Below are 16364 nucleotides of genomic sequence, written 5' to 3' on the forward strand. Positions count from 1 at the left end.
GGTGATGGGGCACTTGCTGGCCTGCCTGCACACGTGTGTCTAGCTCGGGTGGGGATGGGTGGGCTGAGGGCCATAAGCCCCCCAGACAGAGGCATGGTGAGGGGTCTGGTGAGAGGGTCCACTGTCGATCTGTCCCAGTGAGGCCCTTCCCAGCCTCGGTTCCTTCCCTGGCCTTTGTCAGGGTGGGTCTTGCCAAGCTGCTCAGAGAGGGCCCTCGGGTCAGGATGAAGGGCACAGCCGTTCAGGCAAGGACTAGAGGGCCTGGTGCCCAGACAGGGTTACCACGCTCCCAGGGCCCCCAGCCTGCTCAGCCACCTGCCTCGGGGCAGCTCCTCCTGGCCCTACACCCCCTTATACTGCAGGGTGCTGCCAGCTTGTGATGCCCTGGTTCCTGCCTCTCTGACTGCCCCTCCCACCCCAAGGTGCTGGACCAGGACACAGATGCCATTGCAGTCCACGTAGTCAAAGTGCTGACCTGCATCATGAGCGGCTCCCCCTCGGCCAAGGTGAGGGCACTGCCGTCTGCCAGTAGTGGGGTGTGGAGTGGGAGTTAGATGGACCATATGGTCCCAGAACTGGCCTGGTTGGTGGCTGTTAGAGCAGGTGAACTGGAGAGGGGCAGCTCAGGCCCCTGGAACGGGCAGGCATGGTCACCAGTAAGTCCTGGAGCTGGAGGTCCTGGGTCAGGGCTAGATGGGGGAAGGACACCTGTTGGCTGGCCACCACCTGCAGCCTTCTGAGGTGGACCCATACCCCTGCATCCCTGCATAGCCCCCGCCCCTGCCGGCACAGTCACCCAGAAGCAGAGCCAGGCGAGGGAGCCCTGAGAGCTACTGCCTCCTCCGGGGTTTCTGTGGGGTGTGAGTTTGCCCTGGGTCCACATCCATGTTCACTTCCTCCCCACACAGGAGGTGTTTAAGGAGCGCATCGGCTACCCTCACCTGCAGGAGGTTCTGCAGAGCCATGGTCCCCCCACCCATCGATTATTGCAAGAGCTGCTCAACATGGTGAGGGCGCAGGGCTTGCATCAGGGTCCCAAGGGCAGCCAGGCCTGAGTCAGCTCCCACCTTGGGGACTGCTGATGTGGCCAGTACATGCTGTGACCACACGTGTCAGCGTCACTGGGGTGAGGATGTCGGGCTGCATGCGGCTCAGAAGCTGCTGCATATTAGCAAGTCCCAGGATTATCCTAGGGACACTCAGCTGGGGCTTAGGCCAACCCAGACTGGAAGCCAAGGTGCGGGGGTCAACGGGGCTGAAGGACTGTCGTTAGTGCTGATGGTCGTCCATGTGCCTGACTTTACTGAGCCTCAGACACAACCTGTGAGCAGAATGGGGGAGCACGTGTTGCTTTCCCATGTTTTAGGCAAGTAAACAGAGAGGAAGTGCCATTGTTGGCACATTACCGGTTCCACCGTTGCACGGGAACTATGACACTCTCTCCACCCACAGGCTGTGGAGGGTGATCACAGCACATGTCCACCGCCACCAATCCGCAATGAGCAACCGGTGCTGGTGCTGATGCAGTGGCTGCCGGCACTACCCACGGCGGAGCTGCGGCTCTTCCTGGCACAGCGTCTGTGGAGGCTCTGTGACAGCTGCCCTGCCAGCCGCGCCACGTGCGTGCAGGCCGGCCTGGTGGGCTGCCTGTTGGAGACGCTCAGCATGGGAGTAGCCCTGGGGACCCGCTGCCAGGAGCAGCTGCTGGCACTGCTTCAAGCACTGGGCCGTGTGTCACTACGGCCCTTGGAGCTGCGCTGCCTGCTTCGCCCCCCACCAGGGCTGGACTCGGGGCCTGGAGGAGCTGAGGCGGAGAATGCCCGCCACGCGGGTGCCGTCATTCGCGCTTTATCAGGCATGGCCCGGCGCCAGGGCCCTGCACGAGCCCTACACTACTTTGACCTCACGCCCAGCATGGCGGGTATTATGGTACCCCCTGTGCAGCGGTGGCCAGGAACTGGCTTCACCTTCCATGCCTGGCTCTGTCTGCACCCTGCGGCTGCAGCGGCTGCCCCAGCCCCCACCCGGCCTCTCCAGCGAAAGCAGCTGTACAGGTGGGTGATTGCTAGGGACCAGGGCAGAGTGCCAGGGTGAATGGGAGAACCAGCAGGCATAACTGGCTTGGCTTGTCCCCAGCTTCTTCACCAGCAACGGCTCAGGGTTTGAGGCCTTCTTCACCGCGGCTGGGACCCTGGTGGTGGCTGTGTGCACCCGGAAGGAGTACTTGACCATGAGCTTGCCTGACGAGTCCTTTGCTGACTCTGCCTGGGTGAGCCTCCATCCTCATGTGGCCCAGCAGGGTGGAGGAGTTACCAAGCCCCAACCCACAGCCTGATGTCGTGGCTTCTCTTCTAGCACGCTGTGGCCATCGTCCATCTGCCTGGGAGGCTCTTCAGCCAGAACCTGGTGCATGTCTACAAAGATGGCCATCTGATCAAAACAGCACCTCTCCGCTGCCCCTCCCTCAGTGAGGTGCGCCAGGCAGGGTTTGGGAAGGCTTTGGGTAGCTGGAGGGACTTGGACAGGGTGGGGTCTGGAGTCCTAGTGTCCCTCCCCCAGACCTCAGACTTCAGTCTCTGGGGTCTGTGCAGCCATGGGGGTCACTGAGGAACTGGATACAGGCGGAACCTCAGGCTTTGCTGTGACCTGACCACTCCCCTAACCCTGGCCCCACAGCCTTTCTCCTCCTGCTGTATCGGCTCCGCTGGGCACCGCACAACGACGACCACCACTGTGGGGCTGCCTGCGCCACCGGTCCCCACCACCCTGGCTCACACTCACCCCTCCCTCATCCGCTCCCAGTCAGTCCCGGCCACCGCAGGGCTTGGCTGGGGGTCGGGGCTGATGACCCCCCTGCAGGAGGGCAGCATCAGCTCCACCCTTGCAGGCACACAGGACACTCGGTGGGGCAGCCCCACATCCCTGGAGGGCAAGCTGGGGACCGTGGCTATCTTCCATGAAGCCCTGCAGCCAGCAGCCCTGCAGGCCCTGTGCACCCTGGGTATGCAGCCCATCCCACCACCTGGCCCCAGCCCCTGCCCCAGTGTCCCAGAGACGGCTGGTTGGGATTTGTAAAGTGCCCAGGCCAGCCCCACCGGTGTGGCTCAGTGGTTGAGTGTTGACCCATGCACCAAGAGGTCACCGGTTTGATTCCCGGTCAGGACACATGCCCAGGTTGTGGGCCCGATTCCCAGTGATGGGCATGCAGGAGGCGGCCAATCGATATTCTCTCTCATTGATGTTTCTACCTCTCCCTCCCCCTTTCTCTCTCTAAAAATCAGTAAAGAAAAAAATTTATAAAAAGATAAAATAAAGTGCCCAGGCCAGAAATCTGGGGTCTGGGGGAGAAAGCACTCCTGGAAGTCCTATGATCAGGGCTCTGGATGGGGTTTGGCCAGAGGTTCAGCCAGGTCTAAAGGCCCCTGCCAACCCCCAGGGCCCAATGAGACAGCGCCCTTCAAGCCCGAGGGTGAACTGCATGAGCTTGGCACCAAGCTGCTCCTCCATTACTCTCCTCAGGTACTGTGGGGCAGTTGGCTCAACCCTGTTACCTCCCCCTGGTTCCCACACTGTCTGCCACTCCCTCCTCCAGCTGACCTTGCCTGCTCACCCCCTGTCCCCAGGCCTGTAAGAACAACATCTGCCTGGACCTGTCCCCTGGCCACGGGCTGGATGGCCGCCTGACGGGCCATAGGGTGGAGACCTGGGACGTGAAGGTGTGTGCATACTTGTGGGCAGTGTGCAGAAAGTGTGAGCCTTGTGTGTACAGGGTGGGCTGGGGAGGGGCACTATGCCCTGGGAGGTCTTTAGAAGACCTGGGTTCAAGAGAGCAGAACTTCCCTGGACCCAGGTTCCCAGACTGGAGGACATGCAAGGGTGGGGTGGGTCAGGGAATGGCTGGGAACTGCCTTCCCATAGCCGACCCCTACCCCTAGGATGTGGTGAACTGTGTGGGAGGCATGGGTGCCCTTCTGCCCCTACTGGAGCGAGTGGCCGCACAGCCCCAAGAGGCCGAGGCAGGTCCAGCTGAAACACATGACCTTGTGGGGCCCGAACTGACCTCTAGCCACAATACCCAGGGCCTGCTTCTCCCACTGTGCAAGTCCTCAGGTAAGTGTACCTGGTGCCTGGGTTGTGGGGAGGAAATCTTGGCATGACAGGGGGGCTGGAGTGCCTGAGGTCTTTGTGGCCACTGGCAGGCCCTTGACACACATCTATCCCCTTCCTGGTGGCCGGCAGAGGAGCGGATGGAGAGGAACGCAGTAGCTGCCTTTCTGCTGATGCTGCGGAACTTGCTGCAGGGCCACACTGTGAACCAGGAGAGCCTGGTGCAGTGCCAGGGGCCTGCCATCATTGGGGCCCTCCTGCGCAAGGTGGGCCTGCTGGGGCAGGTGGGGAGGGGCTGCCCTGTCTGACCAAGGGGACTGGGTGGGGGACCTAGATGCTGTTAGTCAGGGAGAGCCTCCTAGAAGAGGTGGCATTTGAGTGGGGCCTTGGAAGGCTGGGCAGTTTGGCTGAGGGTCTGGGGGAAGTACCAACACAGGCTGTGACAGGACTGCACAACAGAGACAGGAGGGGGCCCCTGAGCGGTTCTGAGCAGGTGGGGAGCTTGTGCCATCTGCCGGTGCGGGCCAGAGTGGGTGCGGGGAGGCTCGCCAGGAGGTGGGCAGGACCTGACATCTCACCTCAGCTCTTCCGCTCCAGGTGCCCAGCTGGGCCATGGACATGAATGTGCTCATGTCTGCCCAGCTGCTGATGGAGCAGGTGGCAGCTGAGGGCGGTGGGCCCCTCCTGTACCTGCTCTACCAGCATTTGCTCTTCAACTTTCACCTCTGGACCCTCAGCGACTTCGCTGTACGCCTTGGTAGGTGTGGAGACTTGGGTGAAGGGACGCCATCAGACAGTGGTGGTGGAGGTTCTAAGACGTTATAACCCATTCTGGGTGATCTGAGGAATATTTGCCATGGGGCATCTGAGGGGAACATGACCCTCCTTGGGGGTATCTAGTAGGAGGATCAGAAAGGGCCCATATCAGCCTGGTGGCCTGAGCTTTCTGCTGATGCCCACTCAGGCCACATCCAGTACATGTCCAGCATAGTCCGTGAGCACAGACAGAAGCTACGGAAGAAGTATGGGGTCCAGTTCATCCTCGATGCCCTGCGCACCCACTACAGGTGAGGCTGGTGAGGGGCAGAGAGCCAGGGGGTGGGGGGTGAGGGTGTTCAGTTCCCCAGCTCACTTGCGCTCTCTTCCTGTTCCTTCCCTCTGTGCCCCTGCATTCTCCCGGCCCTGGGTGGGTGTGCCTGCCGGGACCTGTCCAGCCCACAGCGGGAGCGCCCCCTAGCGGCCGACGACCTGCGCACGGTGCAGACTTCACTCCTGGGCCTGGCCCGCGAGTTCCTGGTGCGGAGCTCCCCGACTGAGGACATGCAGGTCGTGCTGAACTTCCTGGCAGCTTCGGGTGATGATGGCCAGGTAGGCTGGAGGTTGGTGACGGGGGGCTTGGGTGAGGGGTGGAGTGTGGACCATGTGGGGAGGCCCAGCCCAGTGTGAGCCTTTGTATCCCCCAGACGGTGGGCGCCCTGGACCTGCTGCTGGCACTGCTGCAGGGCTCACCAGCGCAGGAGTCCCTGGCTCCCTTCCTGCTGGAGCCAGGAAACCTGGAGGTGCTTCTGTCACTGCTGGTGCGGCCAAGGTCACTGCCTCTGCTGTCTGACCGAGTCTGCAAGGTACACCCAGCCCACCCAACCCTGGCGTCCCATTTGCTGTGGCCCCTGCTTGAGGTCCAGGGAGGTGTAGCAGGCCTTGGGCTGGCAGAGGAAACTGCCTTTGCAGACCTTTCCCGGAGCCACACACCTCATGGTGACTTGGGTGATGACACCGCTCCCCCACCACACACACAGATCCTGCGCAGACTGCAGCACAATGAGCAGTTACCTGAGCAGAGCCGCCAGCGGCTCCGCCTTCGCGAGTGTGGCCTCCAGGGTCTCATCGCCTGCTTGCCCGAGGGGACGGTTTCCCTCCAGCTCTGCCAGGGCCTCTACAAGCTGTTCCTGGGGGCAGGTACAACCTGGTTGGGGCTGAAAGGCAGTCCAGGTGGAGGGGTCATATGGATCCAGGAATGGGGCAGGTGGAAATAGGGAAGGTGTTGGTACAGGGGCCAGGGCTGAGCCAGCAGAGGGGAGTGCAGCCCCTCCCGGGGTCAGTCCTTCAGGCTCCCTCTGGCCATCCTCCCAGATTCCCTGAACCTCTCAGATCTGATGGCTGTGGTGCAGCTGTCCCTGCAGGCTGACCTCAGCGTCCGGCTGGACATCTGTCGCCAGGTGAGTGTGGGAGGTGAAAGCTTTGGCAGGGGCGGGGGGTTCCTACCCCGAGGACTCACTTTGTCTGCCAGTGCTGAGGGGTCTGGGAGCAGAGCCCTTGGACGAGTCCCTCACTTGCTGTGCCCGGCCCACAGCTCTTCCACCTCATCTACAGACAGTCCAACATAGTGCGGTTGCTGGCCCAACAGGCTGGCTGGCAGGAAGTTCTGACCCGGCTGTACGTGCTGGAGGCTGCCGTGGCTGGCAGTCCCATGCCCTTCCCCCCAGAGCTGCCTGCCTCCCCGGAGCCAGCCTTACCCAGGCCACCCACTGAGTCACCTGAATCTTCGGACGTCTTCCTGCCCCCAGAGGCTCCCTGCCCCGACCCTGATGCCTTTTACCAAGCTCTCTCCCCGTTCTGCGCACCCTTTGACCTGGGCCTGGAAAGGTCCAGCGTGGACTCGGGCAACATGGCTGGTGGCGGCAGTGGCAGCAGCGGGACTCTTACTCCAGCCAGCCAGCCTGGCACGCCTTCCCCACTGGATGGGCCCCGGCCCTTCCCTGCTGCCCACGGGCGCCACAGCTCCAGTCTCTCCAATGTGCTGGAGGGTGGTAGCCTCCCAGAGCCCACCATCAGCGGGGATGACACCTCTAATACCAGCAACCCTCAGGTGAGGCGGGCCCACCTTCTGCCCCTGCATGGCACCAAGGGAGGACACCTCTGGGCACACGGCAGGCAGGGCAGCCCTTCTACAGATGGAGCCCTATCTGACATCAGGGCTGCAGCTGCCAGTGGGGTCCCCGAACAGGGCCGAGACTTCACAGGGCCTGCGGACAGCTCTGAGGGCCCCGCCTGGCGCTTCTGCGTCTGGGGATGGGCCTCTGCTATCCTCCCACAGAACTCCAGGCCAGTTCCTTTTTTTTTCTTTGAAGAAAAGCTCTTTTATTTATTTATTTTGTTACTCCTTACCCAAGATATTTTTTTCCATTGATTTTTACAGAGTGGGCGGGAGGGAGGACAGTGGGGGGAGAAAGAGAGAAACATCGATTGGTTGCCTCCCAAACATGTCCCGACCAGGGCAGGATCAAACCTGCTACCCAGGTATGTGCCCTTGACCAGGAATCGAACCTGGGACCCTTCAGTGCGCAGGCCAATGCTCTAACCACTGACCAGGGCTCCAGGGAAGTTCTTGAAGCCTGTGAGGATTGAGGTCTAATTTTGTGAACCCCCTCATCCTGTCTTAGGAGTCACTGACACCCCAGGATTCTCCTAGGAATCCAGATAGTGCCTGAGGCCTCTATACTATTCTTCCAGGCCTCAGAGTCAGGCCATCTGTTGACTGAATCTCCTGTTGTCCCTACTAGTTAGTGGTGGACAAGGGGTGCTGAGCAGGAGCAGTGCGGGGTGAGCCCGATCCCCTGCGCCCCGGCCCACACCCCACACCACCCATCTGTGCCCACAGCAAAGCCCTGAGGAGGAGCTCAGCAACCTGCTCACCAACATGCTGTTCTTTGTGGCCTGGCGGGGCGTGGAAGGCAGCGACGAGGCTGCTTGGCGGGAGCGTGGCCAGGTCTTCTCAGTGCTCACCCAGCTGGGGGCCTCAGCCACGCTAGTGCGCCCACCAGACTACATCAAGCGCAGGTGAGGAGGTTTCCTGGGAGAGTGGGGGCCTCCGGGAAGCCCGAGGGTGAGGGAGATACCTGAGTCTCTCGCCCATTCCCAGCCTCCTGGAGATGATGCTGGAGTCAGCGCTGACCGACATCAAAGAGGCCCCCGCTGGGGTCCTGGCCAGCTTCACCCAGCAGGTGCTCTGGCTGCTGCGCCTGCTGCAGGACTTCCTGTGCACCGAGGGCCATGGCAACCAGGCGCTGTGGAGTGAGAAGGTGTGCCAGCTCAGAGGGGTGTGAGCCGTGTGGGCACCCGTGGTCCCGAGTGTGCCGGTCTCTGGTCTGGGAGGATGAGCACGTGTCCAGTCCTGGGTGGGTCGGCAGGGGTGTCTGTGAGCATGGACTTGTCTGTATGTACAAACCCTGCCCAAACCTTACCTTGCTCCTTCCGCATGGGCTCCTGGCCTCATCTGGTGATGGCTGCTGGGAATATGTTGTGTGGCAGCTCTTTGAAGGTGTGTGCAGCCTGCTGGATCGCCTGGGAGCCTGGTCACACCTGGCCAATGGCACAGCGGATCTCCGAGAGATGGCACAGATTGGCCTGCACCTTGTGCTTGGCTACATCCTGTTGGAGGACCCACAGGTGAGCACATGGTGGGTGTGGGGGGAGGGGTGTGGCAGGCCTGGGAGCTCTGGGAGTGGCCCGGTGCCGCCCACACTTCCCTTTTGCCCGCAGCTGCACGCCCAGGCCTATGTGAAGCTGCACGCGCTGCTGCAGACTGCGATGCCCATGCGCCGGGAGGAGGCCTGCTACGTGCTGTCCAAGCTGGAGGCCGCGCTGGCACGGGCGCTTAACACCACCCCCAATGAGCTGGCCCCCGAACCCTCGGAGCCCCCGACTACAGCTGCCGCGTCTGTGGAGCGCTGCTCGTGGCTGGTGCCGCTGGTGCGGACGCTGCTGGACCGTGCCTACGGGCCCCTGGGGCTGCAGTGGGGGCTGCCTTCCCTGCCGCCCACCAACGGCAGCCCCACCTTCTTCGAGGACTTCCAGGCCTTTTGTGCCACACCCGAATGGCGTCACTTCATCGACAAGCAGGTGCCTAGAGGTGGAGGCCCGGGAAGAGAAGTGGGGGCTGGGAGCCCATACCAACACGGTCTCCTTTGCCGGCCCAATCCTCCAGGTGCAGCCCATCATGTCCCAGTTTGAAATGGACACCTATGCCAAGAGCCACGACCTCATGTCGGGCTTCTGGAACTCCTGCTACGACACCCTCATGAGCAGTGGGCAGCGGCGCCAGCGAGAGCGGGCACACAGTCGTCGGGTTTTCCAGGTATGTGCCTGGGGTGGAGGCCTGGGAGCTGCTCTGCACCTGTGCCCGGAAGCAGCCAGTGAGACTCCTCTGTTGCTCTCCCCTCCCCCAGGAGCTGGTGCTGGACCCTGTGCAGCGGAGGGTGCGTCTGGAGGGGCTGCGCTATGCCGCAACACTGAAGCAGCTGGCCGCACAGCACTCCACTGTCCTGCTGCACTGGGGGGCGCTGTGGCGTCAGCTCTCCAGCCCCCGCGGGGCCTGGGCCCTGAGGTGGGTGGGGCTCAAGGCAGGGGCGGGGCTTGGGAGGCAGGGGCGGGGCTTGGGAGGCAGGGGCGGGGCGATGGAGGGCGGGGCTTGGGAGGGAGGGCGGGGCTTGGGAGGGAGGGCGGGGCTTGGGAGGGAGGGCGGGGCTTGGGAGGGAGGGCGGGGCTTGGGAGGGAGGGCGGGGCTTGGGAGGGAGGGCGGGGACAACCAGGAGAGCCAGACTGCCTTTGGGATGAGGCCTGGGAGGAATCACTTGGGACACATCTGCAGAGACCCACCCACACCCCGGTGGAAGATGTCCAGTGCCGAGACTTACTCGCGAATGCGCCTGAAGCTGGTGCCCAACCATCACTTCAACTCTCACCTGGAAGCCAGTGCCCAACGTGACAACCTAGGTTAGAGGGTGTGCTGAGTTGGGTCCACCCAACCTCATATGCTGTCCTGCCTATTTCTGGCTGAGCACCCTTGGGCCCATTGCAGGTGAGGCCCCCCTAACCCCCACCGAGGAGGCCTCGCTGCCTCTAGCAGTAACCAAGGAGGCCAAAGTCAGCACCTTACCCGAAGAGCTGCAGGAAGACCAGCTGGGCGAGGACGAGCTGGCGTCACTGGAGACTGCGTGAGTGGGCTGGGAGAGCGCTGACTGGCGGTGGGCCAGGGGCCTGCTCTGTGTGCAGCCTGCCGGGGATTGACCCCTGAGTTCACTCCCTCTTCTGCTGCAGGCACCCTGAAGGACTGTCCCAAATCAGGTGGGGGGTTGGAGAGAGATGTCTCACGGAATAGATAGTTGCTCTTTCACAGCTAGGCACCCCAGAGCGGGACTGAGAAACAAACCAGACTAGGATGGGTGCCCCTGGGAGTGGGCAGGGGCCGAGTGAGGGGAAGCTGGGAATATGAGTTGGCATCCTGGCAAGACATGCAGAGACCCAAGGGCAGGAACTGGGCCAATCTGGACTCTGAGCAACTCCTCCCGCCCCTCTGACTCGATGGCACTTGGAGGGTATGTTCCTTGGGCTGTTGGGAAAGGGTCCCAAAGCCTAGAGCCTGAAGTGGGTGCTGACCCCCAGGATGGAGGCCGCAGAGCTGAACGAGCAGCATGAGAAGTTGGTGCTGTCAGCTGAATGCCAGCTGGTCACAGTGGTGGCTGTGGTCCCAGGGCTGCTGGAGGTCACCACACAGCACATATACTTCTACGATTGCAGTGCTGAGCGTGTGGAAACTGAGGAGGGTGCGTCCTGAAGCTGGCTGGAGGGGTGGCAGGGGTGGGAGGGGGTGGCTGTGGTCTGGTGGGGCCAGGCTGAGTGATTCCCACACCTGTTCTCCATTCCCTGCAGGCGTTGGCCATGACTTCCGGCGCCCACTGGCCCAGCTGCGCGAGGTGCACCTGCGGCGTTTCAACCTGCGCCGCTCGGCACTTGAGCTCTTCTTTATTGATCAAGCCAACTACTTCCTCAACTTCCCATGCAAGGTGGGTGGGACTGCAGCCTCGTCTCCTTGCCAGGCCCCCAGGCCTCAGCCCTGCCCCATCCCACCCCACACCCAGATACGGAACCAGGTATACAAGTGGCTCCTGCGCCTGCGGCCCCCCACCCAAGGCTACCTAAGCAGCCGCTCCCCCCAGGAGATGCTGCGAGCCTCAGGCCTTACGCAGGTGAGAGCCCTGGGCTGTGAGGGTGGGTGAGGTCAGGGCCCTGTGGTCGGGAGGAGTGCTGACATCCCAGCTGGCTCACCTCTTGCCTGCCCCTGCCTCCCAGAAATGGGTACAGCGTGAGATATCCAACTTCGAGTACCTGATGCAACTCAACACCATTGCGGGGCGGACCTACAATGACTTGTCTCAGTACCCTGTGGTGAGAGCCTGCGCCATACCTCCACCCCCCTCTGGTCTGCCAGCCCTGGTTCACCCAAGTGTAGGCACTGAGGGAGGCCAAGCCCTGAGCTCTGTCCTAGGTCAGTGCTGCCTAAGTCCTGGCCTCTGTTCCCTGTCAGCCCCCACACACCCAGGCCCTCTCGTCCCCTCCTGGCCTGTTTTCCTGAAGGGAACCCTGTCCCAGACAGTCTGTCTGGGCCCATCTTCCTGAGGGTGCGGGCAGAGCGGGCAGGTAGGCCATCAGACCCTCATGCAGCTCCTGCCCGGGTGGGCGGCCAGTTCCCCTGGGTCCTACAGGACTACGTGTCCCCAACCCTGGACCTCAGCAACCCAGCTGTCTTCCGGGACCTGTCCAAGCCCATCGGTGTGGTGAACCCCAAGCATGCCCAGCTCGTGAGGGAGAAGTGAGCATGTGGGCAAGACTGGGCTCGGAGGTTGGGATGGGCCATGGGAGGGCTTCTGCTGACGCCCGCTTAACTGTGACTCCAGGTACGAGAGCTTCGAGGACCCAGCCGGCACCATTGACAAGTTCCACTATGGCACCCACTATTCCAACGCAGCGGGCGTGATGCACTACCTCATCCGCATGGAACCCTTCACCTCCCTGCATGTCCAGCTGCAGAGTGGCCGGTGCGGCCCAGGGTGTGGTGGGCAGATGGCAGCTGGTAGGGGGAGGCCAGCATCTGAGGGGAAGAGGCAGGTCCTCCAAACATCCTGGGGCCTCTGCCTCTCTGTCCTCCTCCCTCCCTGTCCCCATTCTCCCCACCTCACTTTGGCTCGTGCCCCTCCCCCAGCTTTGACTGCTCTGACCGGCAGTTCCACTCGGTGGCGGCAGCCTGGCAGGCCCGCCTGGACAGCCTGGCCGACGTGAAGGAGCTCATCCCCGAGTTCTTCTATTTTCCCGACTTCCTGGAGAACCAGAACGGTAGGCGCTGGTGTGGAGCACGGGCTAGGGCGGCCAGGGAGCAGGTGGAGACCGCTGACCCAGTCCTCTGCTCCAGGCTTCGACCTGGGCTGCCTCCAGCTGACCAATGAGAAGGTGGGCGACGTGGTGCTGCCCCCGTGGGCCAGCTCCCCTGAGGACTTCATCCAGCAGCACCGCCAGGCTCTGGTGAGGACATGAGCACCTACAGGACATGAAGGTCGGGTTAGTGGTCAGCTGTCTGTCCCTAAACTGACTGCCCCTCCCCACCCCCAGGAGTCGGAGTATGTGTCCGCCCACCTGCACAAGTGGATTGACCTCATCTTTGGCTACAAGCAGCGGGGGCCAGCTGCAGAGGAGGCCCTCAATGTCTTCTATTACTGCACCTATGAGGGTGGGTAGTGTCCCGGGCTTAACTGGAGGCTGGGCACAGATAAGGAAGGGTGAATGCAGAGGGCACCGAGGGAGTTCTCACTGCTCTGCCTGCCTGCCCAGGGGCTGTGGACCTGGACCACGTGGCAGATGAGCGGGAACGGAAGGCTCTGGAGGGCATTATCAGTAACTTTGGGCAGACTCCCTGTCAGCTGCTAAAGGTAAGCCAGCTTGGAGGACAGCGGTCAGGGATGCCCACGACATGGTGCTAACTGGCCTCTCACCCCCAGGAGCCACATCCAGCTCGGCTCTCAGCTGAGGAAGCAGCCCAGCGCCTCGCACGTCTGGACACTAACTCACCTAGCATCTTCCAGCACCTGGACCAGCTCAAGGCTTTCTTCGCGGAGGTGAGAGGAGGCAGGGCCTCAACTTCCTACTCCGAAACGAGTTTAACCCTGTTGTCCTTACCAGCCTTTTGGGGAAGCTAGAAAACCTAAATCAAGATCATTGATATTAAGACAACGTGGAAAATAAGTAAATGGACATGAGAGGACTGTGGGAGTCCAGCTGGGGTGCTCTCCTCACGGGGGCCAGGGCAAGGCGTTGACTCACTTAGCCATCTCTGCAAGTCTTACAGAGACCGGAAGGGAGGGCATCTGGCCTTGGACACTCCCTCCCCTTCCTGTCTACCTTTCAGAATGTCCCCAGGCCTGACTTTTTTAGGCTGACCTCTCCCGCCAGCAGATTGGGGGGACATGGAGTAATGGGGTGGGTGGACCAAGGTTGAGACCAAGCCTGAGATTCTGGAAGGGTCTTCTATGTCCATCCCAGCTCTTCATCCGCTTTCTGAGCTGCCCTCCCGAAGGCCCACTGGTCTCATGCATGTTTCTCAGAGGGACCTCAGCCTCTGGAACACCTAGCCTCTGACCCCCTGGGGGCTGAGGGCAAAGGAAGGGGTGGTGCCCCAGGGAGCAGGTAGTGTAGTGGGGGCGCGGGCTGGCCACGCAGACACAGCCAGCCCTGCACTCTGCCCGACAGCACATCAGCGATGGCGTGCCCCTGGTGCTGGCCCTGGTTCCCCACCTGCAGCTCCACTCCTCCATGACCCCAGACCTGCTGGTAAGTGCACTGGTCAGAATTCCACCCAGCTCCACCCCCTCGCTGCCTCGGCTCCAAACCTACCTCCGCCCCCTCTTGCTCACAGGTGACTGTGAGTGCCAATGGGCTGCTGGGCACCCACAGCTGGTTGCCCTATGATCGTAACATAAGAAATTACTTCAGATTCATCAAAGACTCCACCAAGTAAGAGAGGGCTATGGGCAGGGGTGGTGTCTCCCCACCTAATCAGAATGCTGTCCAGCTATTGGGTCTGGCCAAGGTCTCTGAGGGCCTCGGTATCCCATATGGCCTGGCCTCACGTGTCATCCTTCTCGTTGGGTCAGGATGCAGCGACTGCTGAGTGGCCCATGGGTATCAGACAGTGGTGTGAGTGGGCAAGCCCTGGCGGTGGCCCCTGATGGAAAACTGCTCTTCAGTGGTGGCCATTGGGATGGCAGCCTTCGAGTGACTGCACTACCCAAGGGCAAGCTGTTGAACCAGATCAGCCGCCACCTTGGTATGAGCAGCCTTGAACCCGGGGGTGGTGCAGGTCGAGGTAGTGTTCTGAGGCTGGCCAGGAAAGGTGTGACAACTCTGTTCTACTTGGACCGCCCCTCCCCACGCAGATATAGTGACCTGCCTTGCACTGGACACCTGTGGCATCTACCTCATCTCAGGCTCCCGGGACACCACGTGCATGGTGTGGCGGCTCCTGCAACAGGTGTGCCAGGGGGGCAGCTTGGGGGAGCCCCATAGTCCTGACCTGCAGCCCACCTGTCCCTCAGGCTTCCAGACCTGCTCGTCTCTTTCCCTTCCCTCCACTACTGTGAGCAAGTTGGGCTCCACAACCCCCCAGCTGTCTGGCTTTGCACAGAGCCCTCACACTCCTGCGCCTTAGCCTTCTCATTCAGGGGCCAGGATAATGGGATGCCCCAGTCCTGAGACAACCCTGGCTTCCCACAGGGTGGCCTCTCGGTGGGACTGGCATCAAAGCCTATGCAGGTCCTATATGGGCACGAGGCTGCAGTGAGCTGTGTGGCCATCAACACTGAACTTGACATGGCTGTATCTGGATCTGAGGTGTGTGTATGCCTGTGCCAGGGGGAGGCTGAGTTTGCTGGGCACTGCCCCTGGAACCCAGAGACCCCTGCCTAGCACCCTAAGCTACTTTCCTCCAGGTTGGAACTGTGATCATCCACACTGTACGTCGTGGCCAATTTGTAGCAGCACTACGGCCCCCAGGGGCCATGTTGCCTGGACCTGTGTCCCACCTGGCGCTGGGGTCTGAGGGCCAGATTGTGGTACAGAGTTCAGCATGGGAGCGTCTGGGGGCTCAGGTATGGAAAAGGGGCACCCAGTCTAGACAAGAGTGGTTGGGATTCTGTCCTTGCTGACACCTCCCGCTTCTTCCAGGTCACCTACTCCTTGCACCTGTACTCAGTGAATGGGAGGTTGCGGGCTTCACTGCCCTTGGTAGAGCAGCCCACAGCCCTGGCAGTGACGGAGGACTTTGTTCTGCTGGGCACAGCCCAGTGTGCCCTGCACATCCTCCACTTGAACAAGTAAGCCCCACTATTCATGGGTTCATGGTCCCTCAGGGTGGTGGTCATTGGTAGAGGGTCCTAAGAGAGACCCTCTTTGCACTCTGGACACATCCTGCAGGCCCTGTCCCTGACTCCTCATCCCACAATGGGTAGCTCTTGCCCTTGGCCTCTCTTAGCCACACATTTGTGGGAGATCTCTTCATGTATCAGAGTTGCAATTGAGCCATCCTTCCAAGGAGGGCAGACAGGATATATAGCAGAACGAAGAGTCTGCTGGATACCAAGCCGCCTTGCAGCTGCGAGTTCATCTATCTCCTCCCTCCCTCCAGACTGCTCCCGGCTGCGCCTCCACTGCCCATGATGGTGCCCATCCGCTGCATGTCTGTGACCAAGGAGCGTAGCCACGTACTTGTGGGTCTGGAGGACGGCAAGCTTATCGTGGTGGGCGCGGGACAGCCCACTAAGGTGAAGATAAGGGCAGGGTGGGCCTCGAATAGGGCGGGGAGTGGTGGTCCTGGCTGACCCCACTCTGCTCCTCCTCCCACCAGGTGCGAGGCAGCCAGTTGGCTCGGAAGCTGTGGGGATCCTCACGGCGCATCTTGCAAGTGTCCTCTGGGGAGACAGAGTACAAACCTGAAGACACGCGCTGACAACCTGCCACGCCTCCGTGCAGCTGCCAGCCGGGGGCCCCACCCTGGAGGCCCCACCCAGGAGTCCACAAAGCTGTCGCCCCGCACTGGGGTGGGCGGTGCCCCACCCTACCCAGCTCAGGGATCGGTGGGCGGTGTCACTCTAGGGAGTCCCGCCCCTCGCCGGCAGAGGGGCGCTGCAGAGTCTCAGCACTGGCCCTCGCGGCCGCACGGCACTTTTTGCACAGTCCCCCAAGCACCCTGTTCCAGCAGAGCACAGGGACTGGGCTGTGGCCTTAATCCCGAAGGCGGCCCCGCTCTCCCTTTCTCCGCAATAAACCTGGCCTAGTTTTGTAGCTGCCCGCCTCTGAGTATGCGCGTGCTGCGTCTCCGCCTGCCCTGGTTCGTGGTCTCCGGTCCCCCTGGTCATGAACCCTCCAGGGCGACT

At 61.8% G+C, this 16364-nt stretch overlaps 1 protein-coding gene across 4 annotated transcripts in view; it reads left to right on the forward strand.

Annotated features, from left to right (window-relative positions):
- NBEAL2 (neurobeachin like 2) overlaps positions 1 to 16256 on the forward strand; it is a 28645-nt gene extending 12389 nt beyond the window's left edge. For 3 of the 4 annotated variants that reach the window (XM_036267404.1, XM_036267403.1, XM_036267405.1), the window contains 44 exons: positions 423 to 506; positions 909 to 1007; positions 1453 to 2054; positions 2137 to 2269; positions 2356 to 2472; positions 2677 to 3001; positions 3437 to 3519; positions 3624 to 3716; positions 3936 to 4110; positions 4240 to 4373; positions 4705 to 4864; positions 5072 to 5174; positions 5322 to 5475; positions 5571 to 5729; positions 5904 to 6063; positions 6238 to 6323; positions 6458 to 6973; positions 7766 to 7944; positions 8027 to 8186; positions 8416 to 8553; positions 8647 to 9006; positions 9092 to 9241; positions 9333 to 9490; positions 9755 to 9879; positions 9965 to 10100; positions 10549 to 10709; positions 10816 to 11132; positions 11236 to 11331; positions 11631 to 11755; positions 11841 to 11981; positions 12146 to 12276; positions 12353 to 12462; positions 12550 to 12667; positions 12769 to 12866; positions 12936 to 13052; positions 13684 to 13764; positions 13850 to 13947; positions 14088 to 14260; positions 14370 to 14464; positions 14707 to 14823; positions 14922 to 15080; positions 15157 to 15305; positions 15617 to 15752; positions 15836 to 15945. In XM_036267404.1, coding sequence (XP_036123297.1) covers positions 423 to 506; positions 909 to 1007; positions 1453 to 2054; positions 2137 to 2269; positions 2356 to 2472; positions 2677 to 3001; positions 3437 to 3519; positions 3624 to 3716; positions 3936 to 4110; positions 4240 to 4373; positions 4705 to 4864; positions 5072 to 5174; positions 5322 to 5475; positions 5571 to 5729; positions 5904 to 6063; positions 6238 to 6323; positions 6458 to 6973; positions 7766 to 7944; positions 8027 to 8186; positions 8416 to 8553; positions 8647 to 9006; positions 9092 to 9241; positions 9333 to 9490; positions 9755 to 9879; positions 9965 to 10100; positions 10549 to 10709; positions 10816 to 11132; positions 11236 to 11331; positions 11631 to 11755; positions 11841 to 11981; positions 12146 to 12276; positions 12353 to 12462; positions 12550 to 12667; positions 12769 to 12866; positions 12936 to 13052; positions 13684 to 13764; positions 13850 to 13947; positions 14088 to 14260; positions 14370 to 14464; positions 14707 to 14823; positions 14922 to 15080; positions 15157 to 15305; positions 15617 to 15752; positions 15836 to 15937 — 7113 coding nt within the window. In that variant the 3' untranslated portion in view covers positions 15938 to 15945. Of the gene's footprint in view, positions 1 to 422; positions 507 to 908; positions 1008 to 1452; positions 2055 to 2136; positions 2270 to 2355; positions 2473 to 2676; positions 3002 to 3436; positions 3520 to 3623; positions 3717 to 3935; positions 4111 to 4239; positions 4374 to 4704; positions 4865 to 5071; positions 5175 to 5321; positions 5476 to 5570; positions 5730 to 5903; positions 6064 to 6237; positions 6324 to 6457; positions 6974 to 7765; positions 7945 to 8026; positions 8187 to 8415; positions 8554 to 8646; positions 9007 to 9091; positions 9242 to 9332; positions 9491 to 9754; positions 9880 to 9964; positions 10101 to 10548; positions 10710 to 10815; positions 11133 to 11235; positions 11332 to 11630; positions 11756 to 11840; positions 11982 to 12145; positions 12277 to 12352; positions 12463 to 12549; positions 12668 to 12768; positions 12867 to 12935; positions 13053 to 13683; positions 13765 to 13849; positions 13948 to 14087; positions 14261 to 14369; positions 14465 to 14706; positions 14824 to 14921; positions 15081 to 15156; positions 15306 to 15616; positions 15753 to 15835 lie in introns of all 4 variants that reach the window. The other variant, XM_036267402.1, reaches the window with a different exon arrangement.
- The last annotated feature ends 108 nt before the right edge of the window (positions 16257 to 16364 follow it).

Source organism: Molossus molossus, unplaced genomic scaffold (assembly GCF_014108415.1).
Source record: "Molossus molossus isolate mMolMol1 unplaced genomic scaffold, mMolMol1.p scaffold_m16_p_18, whole genome shotgun sequence".
Taxonomy (NCBI): Eukaryota; Metazoa; Chordata; class Mammalia; order Chiroptera; family Molossidae; genus Molossus; species Molossus molossus.